General features: G+C 48.5%; 6 protein-coding genes, 1 long non-coding RNA gene and 1 pseudogene across 12 annotated transcripts; 3 read left to right on the forward strand and 5 right to left on the reverse strand.

The window, feature by feature from the left end:
- Position 1: 1 nt before the first annotated feature.
- LOC136187282 (C-1-tetrahydrofolate synthase, cytoplasmic-like) lies at positions 2–1,651 on the reverse strand. The gene is made up of 11 exons (XM_065974857.1): positions 1,501–1,651; positions 1,367–1,454; positions 1,244–1,303; positions 1,065–1,178; positions 934–1,010; positions 765–865; positions 541–677; positions 435–488; positions 327–384; positions 189–281; positions 2–134 (listed from the first exon to the last, which is right to left on the reverse strand). The coding sequence occupies exons 1-11, from the start codon at positions 1,611–1,613 to the stop codon at positions 61–63; spliced, it is 969 nt and encodes a 322-aa protein (XP_065830929.1). The 5' UTR covers positions 1,614–1,651; the 3' UTR covers positions 2–60.
- On the forward strand, positions 1,632–3,428 carry LOC136187284 (sin3 histone deacetylase corepressor complex component SDS3-like). The gene is made up of 13 exons (XM_065974858.1): positions 1,632–1,757; positions 1,812–1,860; positions 1,925–2,052; positions 2,122–2,141; positions 2,189–2,248; positions 2,294–2,390; positions 2,444–2,538; positions 2,615–2,674; positions 2,764–2,827; positions 2,882–2,954; positions 3,012–3,065; positions 3,119–3,149; positions 3,209–3,428. Exons 1-13 carry the CDS (start codon positions 1,685–1,687, stop codon positions 3,302–3,304), a joined length of 900 nt encoding a protein of 299 aa, XP_065830930.1. The 5' UTR covers positions 1,632–1,684; the 3' UTR covers positions 3,305–3,428.
- Positions 3,210–7,020, reverse strand: LOC136187273 (myotubularin-related protein 4-like). 3 transcript variants are annotated; one of them, XM_065974845.1, is made up of 16 exons: positions 7,001–7,020; positions 6,862–6,944; positions 6,668–6,807; positions 6,449–6,531; positions 6,214–6,380; positions 6,079–6,163; positions 5,906–6,019; positions 5,592–5,851; positions 5,429–5,540; positions 5,138–5,331; positions 4,903–5,087; positions 4,698–4,856; positions 4,027–4,641; positions 3,814–3,971; positions 3,527–3,754; positions 3,211–3,472 (listed from the first exon to the last, which is right to left on the reverse strand). In XM_065974845.1, exons 1-15 carry the CDS (start codon positions 7,003–7,005, stop codon positions 3,601–3,603), a joined length of 2,514 nt encoding a protein of 837 aa, XP_065830917.1. In that variant the 5' UTR covers positions 7,006–7,020; the 3' UTR covers positions 3,211–3,472; positions 3,527–3,600. The 3 variants fall into 3 exon arrangements, with proteins under 3 accessions (XP_065830918.1, XP_065830917.1, XP_065830916.1); XM_065974844.1 differs by lacking the exon at positions 7,001–7,020 and having other exon boundaries at positions 6,862–6,984; XM_065974846.1 differs by lacking the exons at positions 6,449–6,531; positions 6,862–6,944; positions 7,001–7,020 and having other exon boundaries at positions 3,210–3,472; positions 6,668–6,791.
- Positions 7,011–8,058, forward strand: LOC136187287 (vacuolar protein sorting-associated protein 29). The gene is made up of 7 exons (XM_065974862.1): positions 7,011–7,049; positions 7,110–7,184; positions 7,243–7,359; positions 7,413–7,520; positions 7,583–7,633; positions 7,703–7,779; positions 7,838–8,058. Exons 1-7 carry the CDS (start codon positions 7,044–7,046, stop codon positions 7,956–7,958), a joined length of 555 nt encoding a protein of 184 aa, XP_065830934.1. The 5' UTR covers positions 7,011–7,043; the 3' UTR covers positions 7,959–8,058.
- LOC136187283 (uncharacterized) lies at positions 7,613–9,126 on the reverse strand (annotated as a pseudogene).
- Positions 9,127–9,460: 334 nt separating this feature from the next.
- On the reverse strand, positions 9,461–10,675 carry LOC136186907 (uncharacterized). Its single transcript, XM_065974388.1, has one exon. It carries the CDS (start codon positions 10,497–10,499, stop codon positions 9,522–9,524), a length of 978 nt encoding a protein of 325 aa, XP_065830460.1. The 5' UTR covers positions 10,500–10,675; the 3' UTR covers positions 9,461–9,521.
- Positions 10,676–11,251: 576 nt separating this feature from the next.
- On the forward strand, positions 11,252–11,952 carry LOC136186909 (uncharacterized). The gene is made up of 3 exons (XR_010669785.1): positions 11,252–11,377; positions 11,433–11,563; positions 11,616–11,952. It is a non-coding gene; the product is annotated as an uncharacterized lncRNA (long non-coding RNA).
- LOC136186908 (serine/threonine-protein phosphatase 2B catalytic subunit 2-like) lies at positions 11,540–17,935 on the reverse strand. 4 transcript variants are annotated; one of them, XR_010669784.1, is made up of 5 exons: positions 12,541–17,935; positions 12,351–12,486; positions 12,177–12,290; positions 11,963–12,126; positions 11,540–11,903 (listed from the first exon to the last, which is right to left on the reverse strand). XR_010669784.1 is itself a non-coding variant. In XM_065974390.1 (5 exons), the coding sequence occupies exons 1-4, from the start codon at positions 12,620–12,622 to the stop codon at positions 11,976–11,978; spliced, it is 483 nt and encodes a 160-aa protein (XP_065830462.1). In that variant the 5' UTR covers positions 12,623–14,883; the 3' UTR covers positions 11,732–11,903; positions 11,963–11,975. The 4 variants fall into 4 exon arrangements, 2 of the variants coding, with proteins under 2 accessions (XP_065830461.1, XP_065830462.1); XM_065974390.1 differs by having other exon boundaries at positions 11,732–11,903; positions 12,541–14,883; XR_010669783.1 differs by having other exon boundaries at positions 11,540–12,126.
- Between the last annotated feature and the right edge of the window lie 3,217 nt (positions 17,936–21,152).

Here is a 21,152-nt window from a genome sequence, read left to right on the forward strand (position 1 = left end):
GTTGACTTGATACGCTTTGTTAGCGACAGGCAATCGGTAGTCTTATGAATTAAACGGTATTCAGTCGGCTAGCTGACGTTTTGCGCATTCCAACGTGTTTTGAAGTAGCATTGCAATTGTCATGGGGCCAACGCCTTAATTAAATAATTAATTAAATAAACAAATTCAGCTATTTCTTCTATATTCACCTTTTGGAACTGGAGTGATCCAAGACGCAACTGGCTTACAGCTCTCATAATCAACATCCCCAACCAAACGATAGCCCTTTGACTTAGTAGCATCTAGAGAAAACATTCATTTGATTTTACAACGTACTCCTTTCTGACCCTTTATGTCGTTAATGCCACAGTCGATTACAATAGCTCCAGGTTTCAGCCAGTCTCCCTAAAACGAATATTAGCAATTTCATCATGACGTGATATTTTTTTGTTTACTTTGACCATCTGAGGCTGTCTGGCCGCAACAACAATAATATCAGCTCTTCTAACCTAAATGAAGAAATGAAGAAGAAGAGCTAGATAGACAAGATCTTACACTGACCATATCCTGCATGTCTTTCGTTTTGGAATGACACACGGTGACCGTGGCATTTCTGTTCTGAAGCAAGTCTCTCATAGGGGATCCCACGATTTTGCTGCGTCCAATGACAACAGCATTTGAGCCAGCAATATCAGTACCTACAAAGTACAGAAACGCGTTTGCCGTTGATAGTACATAGTCACAGCAATAGTATTCAGTAAATAACACTGCTGCATTATCTGTACCTGTTCTCTCGATTAGTTCCAAACAACCACGAGGCGTACAAGGAATGACCGTTCCTCCCATTTCACCACGAGCTAGCCTGCCTGAGTTGACAGCTGTCAGGCTAAAGGAGAAGAGCAACGCTTGTAGAGAAGACTAACAGAGGTGATGATGATGATGATTCTACTGTACCCATCAACGTCTTTCTGAGGATGAATCCTGTTGATGCAATAATCAGTGTCTACACTTTGCAATACATCCAATGGCAACTGTTTAGCATCCGATTGCGTTCACGGTCTGATGCAATGATATACACTGTGTACCTGCAAGAGTATTCCATTCACGTCATTGCGTCTGTTCAGTTCGTCAATGGCGTCCACCACTTCAGCCTCCCCCACTGCATTTGGCAATTTAATAGAACGCGTTTCCATGCCAATCTGTATCAAACACAAAGTAGAATTAATGAATGAATGAAAAGCAGAGCCAATCTTTAGTTCCTGACTTCGGCAGCTGCTTTGAGCTTGTTTCGAACGTACACGTTCGAATCTTCTCTGTGACCAACCTTCACATGTCAATGACTCCATAGAATTGCGACTGTATTGATTTTACAAAAATTTGACGTCACCTGAATAACTGCGAGGCAGGGCCCGAATTTCGAGTCCGTTTTTGACTTTAGATCAGATATTTCCTTCTTCAAGTTCTTCCTTATCGAACTAAGCACAGGAAGTTCGATTGATTGATCTTCGACTTGCTCGCCACCTGGCTATTGCTTTTCCATCCAAAATTTGCCCGCGCGAATCACTAAACGGTCGTTGCCGTTGCCGTAGCAGCGCAATGCAGCGCGACGTGACGCTGAGAAGTCGTTTCGCCATTGCCTCTTCGCGTTCAACGTGCGCTAACGCTTCCTGAGCTACTGTGTTGCTTTGCTCTTTGCTAGCGGCCGATGGACATCGAGAAAGATCACCCAGGCATCGTCGGTCGCAACGGAATACATTGCTCATCGGAATCGGACGAAGGTAGGAAAGATCTCGGTCCCGGTCTCCGTTCTTTTTACCCCTTTTCCGACGCAGACACGGAGGAGGCGAGTGAAACCGACGTAGGAAGGGGTGACGGTGAGAGGTGCGTCTTGTCAAAGTGGCGGGGAGAAATGTCCATTCACTCCGCTGCTCCTACGTGCCATTAGACCTCGATCGGAAAGCGTCCAGTCGTACAGAGACCAGCTGAGAAAACTCGACGAAGGAACGAACGTCGAATATCTGAAAAAAGTGGAGAAATTGCGAGAATCGAAACTCGTGATGCTAGCGAGCGCAGGTGACGTCAGAAATCGAATAGTGACGTTGCGTAGTTAATTTAATTAACGATTTCTGTTATTCGACTCAGAGGCCTTTAGGGACTACGAGGTAAAGCCCGTAAACGTGCCTAAATAACCAATAGTTATTCTCTGTAGATAGGTGTCGTCGAGCACGAGTACCTTCATGAGAAGTCAGCTGTCAAAAGAGAATATGAGGTTTGGCTTTGTGTTTGGAAGATTCTTGCTATCCTCTCGCTGCAGATCAAGAAAGTTGAAATGAAGGACAATTTGATTCACGACTTGTTAGAAGAGAAGAAAAAGGTGGAGACTGAACGCCAGACAATAGAACTCACTGGAGGTGGACCACCGTGATCGCGTTGCTACTGTTTTTTGTTGAACGCATCCGCGCAGACTCGATGGACGTGAAGCCCGTTGTGACACGAAAATTGCGCCGACGGCCCAATGATCCCTTACCAGTGCAAGACAAGAGACCAAAGAAATCAGCTGATATCCGTCATTCCTTTGCAGCTTGAAAGCGAATTAACGAGTGCTAAGCCCTTTCTTTCCTTGACAGTATCTCTAGAGATTGGACAGCTGCTTGATGAGGAAGACATCCTAGATGATCTGAAAGCAATATACAAAGTAAACGAAATGATAAACATTCATACAGGAGTCCCTTCATTTATTCAAAAAAGAGGGACTCTGTATTATATAACATTTAATTAATGCAGGGAAAAACTTTTCCACAAAAACGACCTCTCCCAGTCATCTCAGCTGCAACCACGTTGCTGTCAAGTGAAAACTATATCTCAAAATGTTTAAAAATTGTCTTAGCTTGACTGTGTGAAGGTGACGTTCTATCCGATAATCCAGTTTTTGAAGCGCGCATCGATGAGAACAAACTCATTTACGAACGCAAAGTGTATGATTACACGCACACGTTAATTAACGCATTTCTTATGCGCCAATCACTTTGCAGTTATCAACGAGGGCAACAGATCGTTTTAGAATCAGATATGACGGGGAAAATCAAGTACGTCGTCGCTTAACTGTACAAACATTGTCATTGTCTCTGTCGTTCTTTAGCTGTATTGTTCATTCAGTTGGACAGACAGAGGTAATTTCTTTTCAATTGCCCATTCAATGGACTTAATTTTAGCGGGCGTTTTTCTCAAGATAATTGTTAAGAAAAACATGGATCAAATGAAACTAAGGATATTTCTATCGCAGTTGCGTGCCGGGAAATATGTTATCAGAAAACGATCGAACTAGACGTATATAGTAGCTGTAATTCTAATAGATAGACAGTCTCGTGGTCGTGATAATTATCTCACCAACAAAGACTCGCTCTTCTCCCGATTGGTCTTTAAAATAGAATAAGTTCTTGTTGACTCCACGGCACGTTGTGACAACCATGCAATCTAAAAATGCGTACCTAATCTACAAGGAAAGGAAACACGTCAGCTCGGTACGTATAGTATTATTGCAGTTGACCTTCATAGTTTTTCATCAAAGAGAGCGGTTTCGTATACAATATAGAAATAGAAAAAAATACAAAGCCAATAGCATTAATGCTCAACGCCATTTTTGACGCTCTCGTCATGGTAACCTCCCAGTTTGTCATAGCAGACTTTGCAGACTCTAACCGGTTCATAAAGCTGTTCGGAAGGAACTGGGTGATAATGGTCCGAACAATAGTGGCAGAACAACTTTCCGCACGACCTATGAAAGAGAAAATTAAAATTCGTAGCGTTTAATCCGTTTTTTTTTCGCTCTTTGACCTGCAATGATGACGTCGTTTTGCAAGCCAAAAGTAAGCATGGCAACCCGAACATCGAGTCTGCGCATGGTCCGGCACCCAACGCGTCGGCGTTGCTTCGTCTTTATCAACGGCTTCCCAAGGGGAACTATCAATTGGCGATGATTCACTTTCAGTACTCTAGATATGCGAGTATTTTTAACATAGCGCCGGCGGTGCACCGGGTCAATTTTACCCCACTGTCTTGATCATCGTAAGCGCGTGAGTAACCTCCATTCACCCCATTCACTTCACGTTGCAGACGTTCGATTTCACGTCGTAAACGTCCGTTTTCACGTTCTAAATTCTTGCTCTTAGAGAAGAAAATCGAGACCAGAGGATCGACGACGCGCACGAGCCCGTCATAATCACAATGGTGCAAAAGGGAACCATTGGGTGTCGTTGATAGCGATTCGCCAAAGCTATGCAGTGCAGGATTATATGGCGGCGCCGTGGGAGCGACAGCCGGTTCCTCAAGGACGCTAGGAGCGCGTACGGCATTTCTATAGCCGCCAATCCACTTTACAACGGAAACAACGCTCCCTATGCTCGCTGTGAGCTGCGGAGCGGACGGCGCGACCGCTGAAGGATTTGGGAATTTGGGCTTTGATTCGTCTCGCGCACTATGCGTCATCATCATGTCCGTTTCGCTTTTGCTTCGCACCAGTTGACCAACATTTCTGTCGCCAAGTGACGAAGACTCGAATTGACTTACAGTTTTAGCTGGTCGGCAATTAAATCCGCAGTACGTGTTTCGGTAGAAGTCAATCCAAAGGCGTAGTCTACCAACGCAAGGATCAACTAAAATCGCCTACAAGAGAAAATACAATTAACAGACTCATAGCAATGTGTTGGACTAGCACTTGCCGAATCGTTTCGCATATAGAAAGGATTGTAAAATTGTTTTTTAGCAAGAAACGTCCAAATACTGGAAAGAGGCTGAGTGCTCTCGCGTTTTCTTTCTCGATCGTTGTCCCAGAGGAACTCCCCAAACAGACAAGAGTACACATGCAAACCGAGTTTGACCTGAACAAGTTGAAAGGAGACCTTGAATTTCTTGATTATTCCTTACCAGAAGAGCTTCGCTGAATTCAAAGTCGGACGGATACTGGAGCATGAGCTGATGCACGCAATCTAGCCACTGGAGAAAGACGGGTGATATCTGACTGGGATTCTCTGTCCCGATTCTGTGTCCGCATCGCGTTCCAAAGCGATGTCCATAGGCTAGCCACTCTTTTTGAATCAAAATTTGAAAACCCTATGTAAATACGTTTTTACACGAACTGTACTGTACGCATTTGAGCTTTCCTTTCGCGTTCGGTAAAAGGGATCGAGCATCAGTTGAGCTAGCGATGTGATCTGCGGCGTGCGGTCCCATCCGTCACTGCAGTGAACCAAGACCGGTCGACCGTTTTGGAGAACGTTTGCCACCTGACAGGCCGACTCCAGCAACAAAGACAAGTAGTTCATCCAAAGCGTCGATTCCAGGGCAGAAAGAAAACTGGAGAAGGGAAAATAAACGTTTGAGAGATATACGTTCACGGAACGGTGGGAGATAGGACTGCGTGTACGCTACTACATGTATGTCGCCTCTATACCTCGCATTGTCAACTGACGAATTCAAAAGACCGCACACGGCTTTGAAACTCTTTCTCACGGAATGAATATTCGGCAAGTTCATGAATTGAATTTCGCAATTGGTGTAATACTCTAGAAAGACCGATTACCAATCAAAAAAACGAAACCTTTCTCTTCAAAAACCTTTCGACTCGCACCCTCCTCCCTTGGCTCGATTCGCCAACGCTGCCGGATACGATCGCGCGTCAACGACCAATAACTGCTGCCGCGACAATTCTCCGGTAGCGTTCCCAGACCCTTTCTCTTTGAACAAGCGTCGCCTGTCTCGCGTGCAAGCCTCCAACAGAGCCAACATAAAATGCTCGTCGGTGGAATTGCGCCATCCAAGCAAGCCGACGAGAGGTTGACTGGACCGGGCAAGTACAGCCCCATTGTGTTTATTCCTAAAAATATATGAATACACGACGTGGCAATTAGTTAAATAGCCGTCTTCGTACCTCCAAACGACACTTGGAAATCTCTCTGATGATCGAAACGTCGCTATTTTTGCTACGTCACCGTCCCCAATGCCGGCTGGAAGAATGACTATTTCAGGATAGCTCTTACAGATACTAGTTAGACAGAGACGTTTTCTCGTTCATTCAGCGCGATAGTTGCTACCCCGCGTTACCTATAATTCCGATTGACATTTGATCGAGCCCACACTTTCGATCTCGCAAAATCCATTCGATCAAATTCAAGAATCATAACGGGATCTACGGTAATCCTAATTCTTTGCACATATACTCGCATTTTGGGTATATACCTTCCACGTCTTCATTCACAATGTGCGGGCTTTGCAGTGACATTGCGTCATGTTCAAAAGCAGCGTGCCTGAATGCAAAGAGACCCTTTGGATCGTTCGGCAATTTCAGTTTGCAGTTGAAACGATGAAGCCACCTATCAGCCGCCTCTCTGCTATCAAAACGAATACTGCAAAAAAAAATAAACAAGAAGTACACGCTCTCAATCTTTCACAAGAACAGAGAAAAAAGACCTACGTCACACCAGTGGCATGTTTACATGACAGCAGGAGACTATAAGGATCAACGGAAGCAACGGCCTCAATTAAACCCAAAGGAAGCTAAGAGGAAACAGTCTTTATTATTTAATTAATTAATTAATTAAAACGTCATGACTGAGTACAGTAATCACATGATCAACATTTCACCTCCTCGCCACCCCGCCCTGTTCCCTCCCACTTCCCAATCCCAACTCACATTGACGACGATTTCCGAGCGGAACAGCAAGAGGACTCGGTAATTCGTAATAGCTAACGTGCCGTTTTTGCTTCGACCTATCAACTCCCACGCTTCGCCGTCGATCAAGCGAAAGAAGTCGACGCTAATCGATTCGTCGTCTAAGAAGCGAGAGATCGCGGCTCGGCAGCCGGAAATCCAAGCGAATTCCTCACCCTTGACGACTTCCTTTGCCGGAAACGCTTCGCTGCGGCGAATCACGTCTACAGCGGCGTCGACGGACAGCGAAGGGCAATTTCTTTCCATGGCAAAACGGGAAATAGTCCTCGCGCACGCGTCGATATGAAAACTTACGTCATTTGTGACCTAAGCTAGAGCGCGTTAACCCACGTTCATCATGGTGGTCAGTAAACGCCTCGTTTTCGAGACGAACGAAGCATTCAGTTCCTTGTTTTTGATCTAGTTGGTATTAGTAATTGGAGATCTTCACATTCCTCACCGATCGAACAGCCTACCGCCAAAATTCAAGAAATTACTCGTAAAGAATTTCCCTTCCACTCGCCCATCCTTAGCAAATTGCCTCGTTCTGTCGAAAGGTACCGGGAAAGATCCAACACATCCTGTGCACGGGCAATCTGTGCACGAAGGAGTCGTTCGACTATCTCAAAACGCTAGCAAGCGACGTTCACATAGTGCGAGGCGATTTCGACGAGGTAAGCACGCGAAAGGCGCGACGAACGTCGTCTTTTTAACCGTCGATGCGCAGAACACCTCGTGGCCCGAACAAAAAGTCGTTACGGTCGGACAATTTCGCATCGGATTGTGCCACGGTCATCAGATCGTTCCGTGGGGAGACGTCGAAAGTTTGGGATTGGTGAGAACAGCGATCGTCTCAAAAATCAATGAGAATTATAACGGGGGGCGTGGTCTTTCTAGGTACAGCGACAACTTGACGTGGATATATTGATTTACGGTCACACTCACAAGGTTTCGATTTGCTCTTGATTGATTGATTGATTGATTGATTTCTCGCTGAGCTGATTCGCTCTTTTGCAGTTTGAAGCTTTCGACCGAGAGGGAAAGTTCTACATCAATCCCGGAAGTGCAACAGGAGCCTACAATGCACTGCAAAGGTGGCTACTACGTGGAAATCATTTTCTGGTTCTGGTGTAGTGGCTCCTTCTTCTCTAGTTCTCTCGTACCGTCTTTCGTCTTGATGGACATCCAATCGGCGTCAGTTGTCACGTATGTGTATCAGTTGCAGGGAGACGACGTCAAAGTAGAAAGAATAGAGTTCAAGAAGACGGTTTAGAAGAAAAGGAACAACGCTTTGTATTGACGCACCTTTTTCTCTTTTCCTGTGTTGTTATTTTGTTCACGTGTGACGTAAAAATTTACCCCCCCTTCGCTGATTTGTTTCACATTGCACCCCTGCAAGAAACACGCCACAAGTGATGTACACTCCCACGCAAACACGTTTGATCATTCAGCTCATATAGTATTGTGTCCATTTAGAACACTTTTTAAATTTTTCTACTATGTACTCCATACCTTTATCCACAATCGTCATATTCAAAACCTCGGGCGTATCCTTACCCCAGTTCTGCAGTCGAGCGCCCCAATAGTGATTGAGCCTCAGCTCCGCATCAGGCGCATCCATGCTCCTTCCTTTCAACGGATGGTTGTGATGAACTTGAGCTCGTACATTTGCAGTCCTATAGATCGGCTTAACCAGTTGATTCGACCGTTTTGGCGTGCGTCGCCACAGTCGATCAATCAACAATTCGCGCTCCCACAACGGCCAGCCCAAAAACAAATAATTCTGCATGCAAATCTCCGACACTTGCTCGGCGTCAAACTTGCGCACATACCGCGACAAGAATCCTGGATCTCGATCGACAGGCGAAAACGGATACTCGTCAATATCTATAGCAACCTGCCACTCGGTCTCTGTCTTGTAATGATCGATGCAGTGTTGATAAGCGGCAACTTGAGTGCCTTGAATCGTATAGGGATTGTGCTCGTGCCAATCAACGTACGTCACAAAACCGTTGTCAATGAACTTGCTCACGTTCGCTCGTTGCGATTCGTTCGCGTACAAATAGGCATCGTACAGGTACACGTGCTCAATGCCCATGTAGCGTTGATAGACAAGCCATTGACGTAGTTCGCGTGACGTCAACTTCGCCTTGTCTCCTATAACATGCGAAGGAGAATGACCGAGGTCAAAAAGTACGGCGGGCGAGCTGACGCATATGGGAATGTCCACGCTTCGCACGCGGCGCGATCGGATTCCACCCATTGAGTCGGAGAAGGCGAAGGGTCGCCTCTTGTTTCGCGGCGCGTTAGCGGAGCCACGGATAGTAGTATCCGTGGCGGAGCTGAGCCTCCGTTTTTCCAAAGAAGAAACGCCGCAAAAGCGAAAGCGACGAGTACAAAAATTTTAGTGCCGCGGAGCCTCATCTCGGAAGAATCACGGCACAACGGGAACCGGACATTAATTAAACGAGGTATTTACGACCCGTATGAGACGTAGTTTGAGACCGACTGAGACCGACTGAGACGGAAAGACTTATTGAGACGTGGTGTGAGACTAATCGAGACTCATTGACACGTAGTCCGAGAGTAATCGAGACGGAATTTGAGTTGTGATTTCGTCACATCTAGTAGTACGTACATGCCGCTCACCTACTCACCCACGCCCCGACGCGTTCATATGGGGATGCATGGCGTTTGCTGGCGTAGGCTCGCTCAGGCCTGCAAGAAACACGCCACAAGTGATGTACAGTCCCATGCAAACACGTTCGAGGCCCATTATTATAGACAAATAGACAGGATTCCAAGAAAATAATTGCAGCTCATATCAAAAAAATGTTCAGCTCATATAGTATTGTGTCCATTTAGCACACTTTTTAAATTTTTGTACTATGTACTCCATACCTTTATCCACAATCGTCATATTCAAAACCTCGGGCGTATCCTTACCCCAGTTCTGCAGTCGAGCGCCCCAATAGTGATTGAGCCTCAGCTCCGCATCAGGCGCATCCATGCTTCTTCCTTTCAACGCATAATTGTGATGAACTTGAGCTTGTACATTCGCAGTCCTATAGATCGGCTTAACCAGTTGATTCGACCGTTTTGGCGTGCGTCGCCACAGTCGATCAATCAACAATTCGCGCTCCCACAACGGCCAGCCCAAAAACAAATAATTCTGCATGCAAATCTCCGACACTTTCTCGTGCTCGACGTCAAACTTGCGCACATACCGCGACAAGAATCCTGGATCTCGATCGACAGGCGAAAACGGATACTCGTCAATATCTATAGCAACCTGCCACTCGGTCTCTGTCTTGTAATGATCGATGCAGTGTTGATAAGCGGCAACTTGAGTGCCTTGAATCGTATAGGGATTGTGCTCGTGCCAATCAACGTACGTCACAAAACCGTTGTCAATGAACTTGCTCACGTTCGCTCGCTGCGATTCGTTCGCGTACAAATAGGCATCGTACAGGTACACGTGCTCAATGCCCATGTAGCGTTGATAGAAAAGCCATTGTCGTAGTTCGCGTGACGTCAATTTCGCCTTGCTTCTTTTATGTATGCGAAGGAGGATGACCGAGGTCAAAAAGTACGGCGGGCGAGCTGATGCATATGGGAATGTCCACGCTTCGCACGCGGCGCGATCGGATTCCGCCCATTGAGTCGGAGAAGGCGAAGGGTCGCCTCTTTTTTCGCGGCGCGTTAGCGGAGCTGAGCCTCCGTTTTTCCAAAGGAGAAACGCCGCAAAAGCGAAAGCGACGAGCGCAAAGAGGAATCGATTCCAGCTACTTGTAGTGCCGCGGAGCTTCATCATTGCAAACAACGGAAACTCCGCCCAGTTGTGAGTCGTGAGACGGGACCCTGGATCACGAGCACACCAACGGCACCAACGACGATGGGCCGATCGAAGCGCTCAAAAAGAACCAACGAGGTGAAGGCAGCTGAAGAAAGCTCGTCAGAATGCAAGAAGGAAAGACGAGACTCCGAGAGTGAGTCACTCTCGAAGCCGATCACCTTCAGAATAGAGCACTGGTAAAGAAACTTTCTGCTGCAATGAAACGAACTCAGGAATGCAATTTTAGTGTAAGCTGAAGTAGATTCAAAAGAGAAGCCAAGAAATTGGCTTCTGAGTTGGAGGAAGCGTTTCCAGAATGTTCAATTGAAATCAATCCGGACAAACCGCGCCGAGGTTCCTTCGAGTGCTCTTTGGTTAAGGAAGACGGAGAAGGTAATGCACTAAGTACGAGACGTAGAGCAACGAATATTTTGTGCTTATAATAATAGTTGAATTGATTTGGTCTGGGCACAAGAAGGGGCCACCACGAAAGTTGAAATTTCCTGAGGATGGAGTTGTTGCGGATGAGGCGAGAAATTTCTTGAAAACGGATAAGAATTAGAAGTAAGAGTAGCTAGAACTTTGTTGTTGCATGTTTCGTGCCTACCGTGATGATGGCAAATTGACTAAAGCTTAGACGTCAAATGCTTGACTGTGTGTAGCACGAATAAAGAAAATTCTTCTTACGCCTTTGACAATAGTATCCATGCTTTGAAGCGCCAATTGAGCATCCGGGATCGCGAGATGGCTCGTACTTTCCAGACAAAGAAAAAGCCGAAGAATCAGAAGAAGGATCGCCGCCCGAAGCCTAGCGGTCCTTACAGAGGAAACACATTTAGAATTGAAAAGGCCAAGGGGTACGTACAGTGTAGAAATGGAGCGTTTTTAGAACTATGCGAACCGAGATCATAGATCTAAGGAAGACGAGGTGCAGAGACTGATGACGGGGCTAAAGACGTCTTTTCCGGGATGCAAAATTGACCTCCGAAGGCATCCGCGTGAAGGAGCGTTCCTTTGCACTCTCGTCCGAAAAGATCAAGATGGTAGCGTTGTTTGTGGTCGATTAACTGCATGAATGGTCGATCTTCCGAACAGATGTCTTACTTTGGACTGGCAGTGATAAAGAAAGCAAATACCCCGGAGAAGGCGAGGTTGAGGCCGAGGCTCAACGACACGTAGAAAAGATTGAGGAAGATAAAGAGGAGAAGGATGATAAAGAGGCTGATAAAGAGGCTGATAAAGAAGTTGATAAAGAGAAAGGCGTCGATAAAGAAGCTGATGAAGAAACTGATGCCAAAGGTAAGGATGAATAATAGAGAAATGGGCTATTTGATCTGACTTGCTTGCATATTGTGTGTTCTGAGTAAAATGAGTTTGTGTTGACTGGAACAGATAGTTATAGCTAATTCTAATCCAAAATGAAAATACTCAAGTATACTTACTGAAAACGTCGGTTTATGTGATTGCGTCATATGGTACCAAAAGATCCATATTGTAGCCTGAGGCGCTTGGCTCGTCATACGCGGAGAAGCAGATGGATGGAAGCTGATTTTTCATCAGGTCAGACGTCAGGGCAAAGTCAAAAACGTTAATCGTTCCTCGTACTCTACGAGAAAGAACATAAATTCAAATAAAGATACTCATACTGAGACGTACGAAGATTTTAGAATGACATCCTCGTCGCTTTCATACCACGTCCAATCTTTGCCAGCTGGAACATTACCAACAATCAGTTTAGTATCAAAAAAGGAGCACAGCTCAACGGGATGCCTAAATAAAACACGAGACGAGATACAGTAGCTGCCGAGCAACAAAAGACGGGAAACTAACCTACTACTTGTTTCCCATAATAAAACTTCCTCATTAAAAGGATCCGACCAGAGCAGATCGCAGAACAAGCCGGTAAGAGGAGGCTCCCGAAATCGATCCAGCGCTCGAATATCGTCAACAGAATGCAAATGAGGACCTACAAGAAAAAATAATAAATAGACATAGTAGGAATTCTAATACGTGCACTCACTTATTCCACCATGCAAACAGAGCCATTTCCCAATAGGTGACGTAGCGAGACAAGCAATAGGTAGACAATCAAAACACGCCATAAAACGCTCATACAAGACACTCCTCCCGAAAATTTTGCTCCTCGTCGTACGTACTCCGCCGGCAGGCGATGTATATATTCCGGCAAGTGGTGCACGTATACTCAGCCGGCAGGCGATGTATATATTCCTGCAAGTGGTGTACGTATACTCAGCCGGCAGGCGAAGTACATATTCCGTCAAGTGGTGTACGTACTCCGCCGGCAGGCGGTGTATATATTCCGGCAAGCGGTGTACGTACTACGCCGGCAGGCGATGTACATATTCCGGCAAGTGGTGTACGTACTCCGCAGGCAGGCGATGTATATATTCCGGCAAGCGGTGTACGTACTCCGCCGGCAGGCGATGTATATATTCCGGCAAGTGGTGTACGAACTCCGCCGGAGGCGGTGTGTATATTCCGGCAAGCGGTGTACGTACTCCGCCTGCAGGCGGTGTATATAATCCGGCAAGTGGTGTACTCCGCCGGCAGGCGGTGTATATATTCCGGCAAGTGGTGTACGTACTCCGCCGGAGGGCGATGTATATATTCCGGCAAGTGGTGTACGTACTCCGCCGGCAGGCGATGAATATATTCCGGCAAGAGGTGTACGTACTCCACAGGCAGGCGGTGCATATATTCCGGCAGGCGGTGCATATATTCCAGCAAGTGGTGTACGTTCTCCGCCGGCAGGCGATGTATATATTCCGGCAAGTGGTGTACGTACTCCGCCGGCAGGCGGTGTATACATTACGGCAGGCGGTGCATATATTCCGGCAAGTGGTGTACGTACTCCGCCGGCAGGCGATGAATATATTCCGGCAAGAGGTGTACGTACTCCACAGGCAGGCGGTGCATATATTCCGGCAGGCGGTGCATATATTCCAGCAAGTGGTGTACGTTCTCCGCCGGCAGGCGATGTATATATTCCGGCAAGTGGTGTACGTACTCCGCCGGCAGGCGGTGTATACATTCCGGCAGGCGGTGCATATATTCCGGCAAGTGGTGTACGTACTCCGCCGGCAGGCGATGTATATATTCCGGAAAAAGGTGTATATATTCCGGCAAGAGGTGTACGTACTCCGCCGGCAGGCGATGTATATATTCCGACAAGTGGTGTACGTACTCCGCCGGAAGGCGGTGTATATATTCCGGAGAGTGGTGAACGTACTCCGCCGGCTGGCGGTGTATATATTCCAAAAAGAGGTGTATATATTCCGGCAAGGTGTGTACGTACTCCGCCGGCAGGCGGTGTATATATTCCGGCAGGTGGTGTACGTGCTCTGCCGGCAGGCGGTGTATATATTCGGGCAAGCGGTGTATATATTCCGGAAGGCAGTGTACCTACTCCGCCGGGAGGCGGTGTATATATTCCTGCAGGCGTGTACGTACTCTGCCAGCAGGCGGTGTATATATTACAGAAAGCGAGTATATATTCCGGAAGGCAGGTTACGTACTACGCCGGCAGGCGGTGTATATATTACGGAGAGCGGTGTACGTACTCCGCCTGCAGGCGGTGTATATATTACGGCAAGCGGTGTACGTATACTCAGCCGGCAGGCGATGTATATATTCCGGGGAGATGTGTATATATTCCGGCAAGAGGTGTACGTACTCCGCCGGTAGGCGATGTATATATTCCGACAAGTGGTGTACGTACTCCGCCGGCTGGCGGTGTATATATTCCAGCAAAGAGGCGTATATATTCCGGCAAGGGGTGTACGCACTCCGCCGGCAGGCGGTGTATATATTCCGGTGAGTGGTGTACGTACTCCGCCGGCTGGCGGTGTATATATTCCGGCAAGAGGTGTATATAATCCGGCAAAGGGTGTACGTACTCCGCCGGTAGGCGGAGTATATATTCCGCCAAGTGGTGTACGTATACTCCACCGGAAGGCGGTGTATATATTCCGGCAAGCGGTGTACGTACTCCGCGGGCAGGCGGTGTATATATTCCGGAAGGCAGTGTACGTACTCCGCCGGCAGGCGGTGTATATGATCCGGCAAGCGGTGTACGTACTCCGGAGGCAGGCGGTGTATATATTCCGGAAAACGTGTACGTACTCCGCCGGCAGGCGGTGTATATATTCCGGCAAGCGAGTATATATTCCGGATAGCAGTGTACGTACTCCGCCGGCAGGCGGTGTGTATATTCGGGCAAGCGGTAAATATATTCCGGAAGGCAGTGTACCTACTCCGCCGGGAGGCGGTGTATATATTCCTGCAGGCGTGTACGTACTCTGCCAGCAGGCGGTGTATATATTACAGAAAGCGAGTATATATTCCGGAAGGCAGGTTACGTACTACGCCGGCAGGCGGTGTATATATTACGGAGAGCGGTGTACGTACTCCGCCTGCAGGCGGTGTATATATTACGGCAAGCGGTGTACGTATACTCAGCCGGCAGGCGATGTATATATTCCGGGGAGATGTGTATATATTCCGGCAAGAGGTGTACGTACTCCGCCGGTAGGCGATGTATATATTCCGACAAGTGGTGTACGTACTCCGCCGGCTGGCGGTGTATATATTCCGGCAAGAGGTGTATATAATCCGGCAAAGGGTGTACGTACTCCGCCGGTAGGCGGAGTATATATTCCGCCAAGTGGTGTACGTATACTCCACCGGAAGGCGGTGTATATATTCCGGCAAGCGATGTACGTACTCCGCAGGCAGGCGATGTATATATTCCGGCAAGTGGTGTATGTACTCCGCCGGCAGGCGATGTATATACTCCGGCAAGTGGAGTACGTACTCCGCCGGCAGGCGGTGTATATATTCCGGCAAGCGGTGTACGTACTCCGCAAGCAGGCGATGTATATATTCCGGCAAGTGGAGTACGTACTCCGCCGGCAGGCGGTGTATATATTCCGGCAAGCGGTGTACGTACTCCGCAAGCAGGCGATGTATATATTCCGGCAAGAGGTGTACGTACTCCGCAGGCAGGCGATGTATATATTCGGGCAAGAGGTGTACGTACTCCGCCGGGTGGCGGTGTATATATTCCGGCAGGTGGTGTACGTATACTCAGCCGGCAGGCGGTGTATATATTCCGGCAAGCGGTGTACGTACTCCGCAGGCAGGCGATGTATATATTCCGGCAAGAGGTGTATATATTCCGGCAAGTGGTGTATGTACTCCGCCGGCAGGCGATGTATATACTCCGGCAAGTGGAGTACGTACTCCGCCGGCAGGCGGTGTATATATTCCGGCAAGTGGAGTACGTACTCCGCAAGCAGGCGATGTATATATTCCGGCAAGAGGTGTACGTACTCCGCAGGCAGGCGATGTATATATTCCGGGAAGTGTTGTACGTACTCCGCCGGCAGGCGGTGTGTATATTCCGGCAAGAGGTGTACGTACCCCGCCGGCAGGCGATGTATATATTCCGGCAAGTGGTGTATATATTCCGGCAAGAGGTGTAGGCGATGTATATATTCCGGCAAAACGTGTACGTACTCCGCCGGCAGGCGGTGTATATATTCCGGCAAGAGGTGTACGTACTCCGCCGGCAGGCGATGTATATATTCCGGCAAGACGTGTACGTACTCCGCCTGCAGGCGGTGTATATTTTCCGGCAAGTGGCGTACGTACTCCGCCGGCAGGTGATGTATATATTCCGGGCAGGGGTGTACGTATACTCCGCCGGCAGGCGATGTATATATTCCGGCAAGCGGTGTACGTACTCCGCCGGCAGGCGATGTATATATTCGAGCAAGTGGTCTACGTACTCCGACGGCAGGCGGTGGATATATTCCGGCAAGTGGTGTACGTACTCCGCCGGCTGGCGGTGTATATATTCCGGCAAGAGGTGTACGTACTCGGCAGGCAGGCGATGTATATATTCAGGCAAGAGGTGTATATATTCCGGCAAGAGGTGTACGTACTCCGCCGGCAGGCGATGTATATATTCCGGCAAGACGTGTACGTACTTCGCCGGCAGGCGGTGTATATATTCCGGCAAGCGAGTATATATTCCGGAAGGCAGGTTACGTACTACGCCGGCAGGCGGTGTATATATTCCGGCAAGCGGTGTATATATTACGGAGAGCGGTGTACGTACTCCGCCGGCAGGCGATGTATATATTCCGACAAGTGGTGTACGTACTCCGCCGGAAGGCGGTGTATATATTCCGGAGAGTGGTGTACGTACTCCGCCGGCAGGCGGTGTATATATTCCGGGAAGCGGTGTATATATTACGGCAAGCGGTGTACGTACTCCGCGGGCAGGCGGTGTATATATTCCGGCAGGCGTGTACATACTCCGCCGGCGAGCGGTGTATATATTCCGGAAGGCAGTGTACGTACTCCGCCGGCAGGCGGTGTATATGATCCGGCAAGCGGTGTACGTACTCCGGAGGCAGGCGGTGTATATATTCCGGAAAACGTGTACGTACTCCGCCGGCAGGCGGTGTATATATTCCGGCAAGCGAGTATATATTCCGGATAGCAGTGTACGTACTCCGCCGGCAGGCGGTGTATATATTCCGGAGGGCCGTGTATATATTCGGGCAAGCGGTGTATATATTCCGGAGGGCAGTGTACCTACTCCGCCGGGAGGCGGTGTATATATTCCTGCAGGCGTGTACGTACTCTGCCAGCAGGCGGTGTATATATTACAGCAAGCGAGTATATATTCCGGAAGGCAGGTTACGTACTACGCCGGCAGGCGGTGTATATATTCCGGCAAGCGGTGTATATATTACGGAGAGCGGTGTACGTACTCCGCCTGCAGGCGGTGTATATATTACGGCAAGCGGTGGGTATATTCCGGCAAGCAGTGTATATATTCCGGAAGGCATTGTACGTACTCCGCCGGCAGGCGGTGTATATATTCTGGAGAGCGGTGTACATATTCCGGCAGGCGGTGCACGTACTCCGCCGGCAGGCGATGTATATATTCCGGCAAGTGGTGTACGTATACTCCGCCGGGTGGCGGTGTATATATTCCGGCAGGTGGTGTACGTATACTCAGCCGGCAGGCGATGTATATACTCCGGCAAGTGGTGTACGTATACTCCGCCGGCAGGCGATGTATATACTCCGGCAAGTGGTGTACGTATACTCCGCCGGCAGGCGATGTATATATTCCGGCAAGTGGTGTACGTATACTCCGCCAGTAGGCGGTGTATATATTCCGGCAAGTGGTGTACGTACTCCGCCGGCAGGCGATGTATATATTCCGGCAAGTGGTGCACGTATACTCAGCCGGCAGGCGATGTATATATTCCTGCAAGTGGTGTACGTATACTCAGCCGGCAGGCGATGTACATATTCCGTCAAGTGGTGTACGTACTCCGCCGGCAGGCGGTGTATATATTCCGGCAAGCGGTGTACGTACTACGCCGGCAGGCGATGTACATATTCCGGCAAGTTGTGTACGTACTCCGCAGGCAGGCGATGTATATATTCCGGCAAGTGGTGTACGTACTCAGCCGGCAGGCGGTGTATATATTCCGGCAGGCGATGTATATATTCAGGCAAGAGGTGCACGTACTCCGCAGGAAGGCGATGTATATATTCCGGGGAGATGTGTATATATTCCGGCAAGAGGTGTACGTACTCCGCCGGTAGGCGATGTATATATTCCGACAAGTGGTGTACGTACTCCGCCGGCTGGCCGTGTATATATTCCAGCAAAGAGGTGTATATATTCCGGCAAGGGGTGTACGCACTCCGCCGGCAGGCGGTGTATATATTCCGGTAAGTGGTGTACGTACTCCGCCGGCTGGCGGTGTATATATTCCGGCAGGCGGTGTATATATTCCGGCAAGCGGTGTATATATTCCGGCAAGCGGTGTATATATTCCGGCAGGCGGTGTATATATTCCGGCAGGCGGTGTATATATTCCGGCAGGCGTGTACGTACACCGCCGGCAGGCGGTGTATATATTCCGGCAGGCGTGTACGTACTCCGCCGGCAAGCGGTGTATATATTCCGGCAGGCGGTGTATATATTCCGGCAGGCGGTGTATATATTCCGGCAGGCGGTGTACGTACTCCGCCGGCAAGCGGTGTATATATACCGGCAGGCGTGTACGTACACCGCCGGCAAGCGGTGTATATATTCCGGCAGGCGGTGTATATATTACGGCAGGCGGTGTATATATTCCGGCAAGCGGTGTATATATTCCGGCAGGCGGCTACAACGACTACAATGACTGCAACGGCTACAATGACTACAACGACTACAACGACTACAACGGCTACAACGGCTACAACGGCTACAACGACTACAACGGCTACAACGACTACAACGGCTACAACGACTACAACGGCTACAATGGCTACAACGACTACAATGACTGCAGGCGGTGTATATATTCCGGCAGGCGGTGTACGTACTCCGCCGGCAAGCGGTGTATATATTCCGGCAGGCGGTGTACGTACTCCGCCGGCAAGCGGTGTATATATACCGGCAGGCGTGTACGTACACCGCCGGCAAGCGGTGTATATATTCCGGCAGGCGGTGTATATATTCCGGCAAGCGGTGTAAATATACCGGCAAGCATGTACTCCGCCGGGGGGCGGTGTATATATTCCGGCAAGCGGTGTACGTACTCCGCTGGCAGGCGTGTACGTTCTCCGCCGGCAGGCGGTGTATATATTCCGGCAAACAGTGTATATATTCCGGCAAGCGGTGTATATATTCCGGCAGGCGTGTACGTACTCCGCCGGCAGGCGGTGTATATATTCCGGCAGGCGGTGTATATATTCTGGCAAGAAACTACAACGGCTACAACTACAACAACTACCACAACGGCTACAATGACTACAACGACTACAACGGCTACAATGACTACAATGACTACAATGACTGCAACGGCTACAATGACTACAACGACTACAACGGCTACAATGACTACAATGACTGCAACGGCTACAATGACTACAACGACTACAACGACTACAACGGCTACAACGACTACAACGACTACAACGGCTACAACGACTACAACGGCTACAACGGCTACAACGACTACAACGGCTACAACGACTACAACGGCTACAACGACTACAATGACTACAATGACTACAATGACTGCAACGACTACAACGGCTACAACGACTACAACGGCTACAACGGCTACAACGACTACAACGGCTACAACGACTACAATGACTACAATGACTACAATGACTGCAACGGCTACAATGACTATAACGACTACAACGACTACAACGGCTACAACGACTACAACGGCTACAACGGCTACAACGGCTACAACGACTACAACGGCTACAACAACTACAACGGCTACAACGACTACAACGGCTACAACGACTACAACGGCTACAACGACTACAATGACTACAATGACTACAATGACTGCAACGGCTACAATGACTACAACGACTACAATGACTACAACGGCTACAACGACTACAACGGCTACAACGACTACAACGGCTACAACGACTACAACGGCTACAACGACTACAACGGCTACAACGGCTACAACGACTACAACGGCTACAACGACTACAATGACTACAATGACTACAATGACTGACACGGCTACAATGACTACAACGACTACAACGACTACAACGGCTACAACGGCTACAACGGCTACAACGGCTACAACGACTACAACGGCTACAACGACTACAACGGCTACAACGACTACAACGGCTACAACGACTACAACGGCTACAACGACTACAATGACTACAATGACTACAATGACTGCAACGGCTACAATGACTACAACGACTACAACGACTACAACGGCTACAACGACTACAACGGCTACAACGACTACAACGGCTACAACGGCTACAACGACTACAACGGCTACAACGACTACAATGACTACAATGACTACAATGACTGCAACGGCTACAATGACTACAACGACTACAATGACTACAACGGCTACAACGACTACAACGGCTACAACGACTACAACGGCTACAACGACTACAACGGCTACAACGACTACAACGGCTACAACGGCTACAACGACTACAACGGCTACAACGACTACAATGACTACAATGACTACAATGACTGACACGGCTACAATGACTACAACGACTACAACGACTACAACGGCTACAACGGCTACAACGGCTACAACGGCTACAACGACTACAACGGCTACAACGACTACAACGGCTACAACGACTACAACGGCTACAACGACTACAACGGCTACAACGACTACAACGACTGCAACGGCTACAACGACTACAATGACTGCAATGACTACAATGACTGCAACGGCTACAACGACTACAACGACTACAACGGCTACAACGGCTACAACGACTACAACGGCTACAACGACTACAACGGCTACAACGGCTACAACGGCTACAACGACTACAACGACTACAACGACTACAATGACTACAATGACTACAATGACTGCAACGGTTACAATGACTACAACGACTACAACGACTACAACGGCTACAACGACTACAACGGCTACAACGACTACAACGGCTACAACGACTACAACGGCTACAACGACTACAACGGCTACAACGACTACAATGACTACAATGACTACAACGACTGCAACGGCTACAACGACTACAACG

The sequence above is a fragment of the Oscarella lobularis genome, chromosome 5 (assembly GCF_947507565.1).
Source record: "Oscarella lobularis chromosome 5, ooOscLobu1.1, whole genome shotgun sequence".
Taxonomy (NCBI): domain Eukaryota; kingdom Metazoa; phylum Porifera; class Homoscleromorpha; order Homosclerophorida; family Oscarellidae; genus Oscarella; species Oscarella lobularis.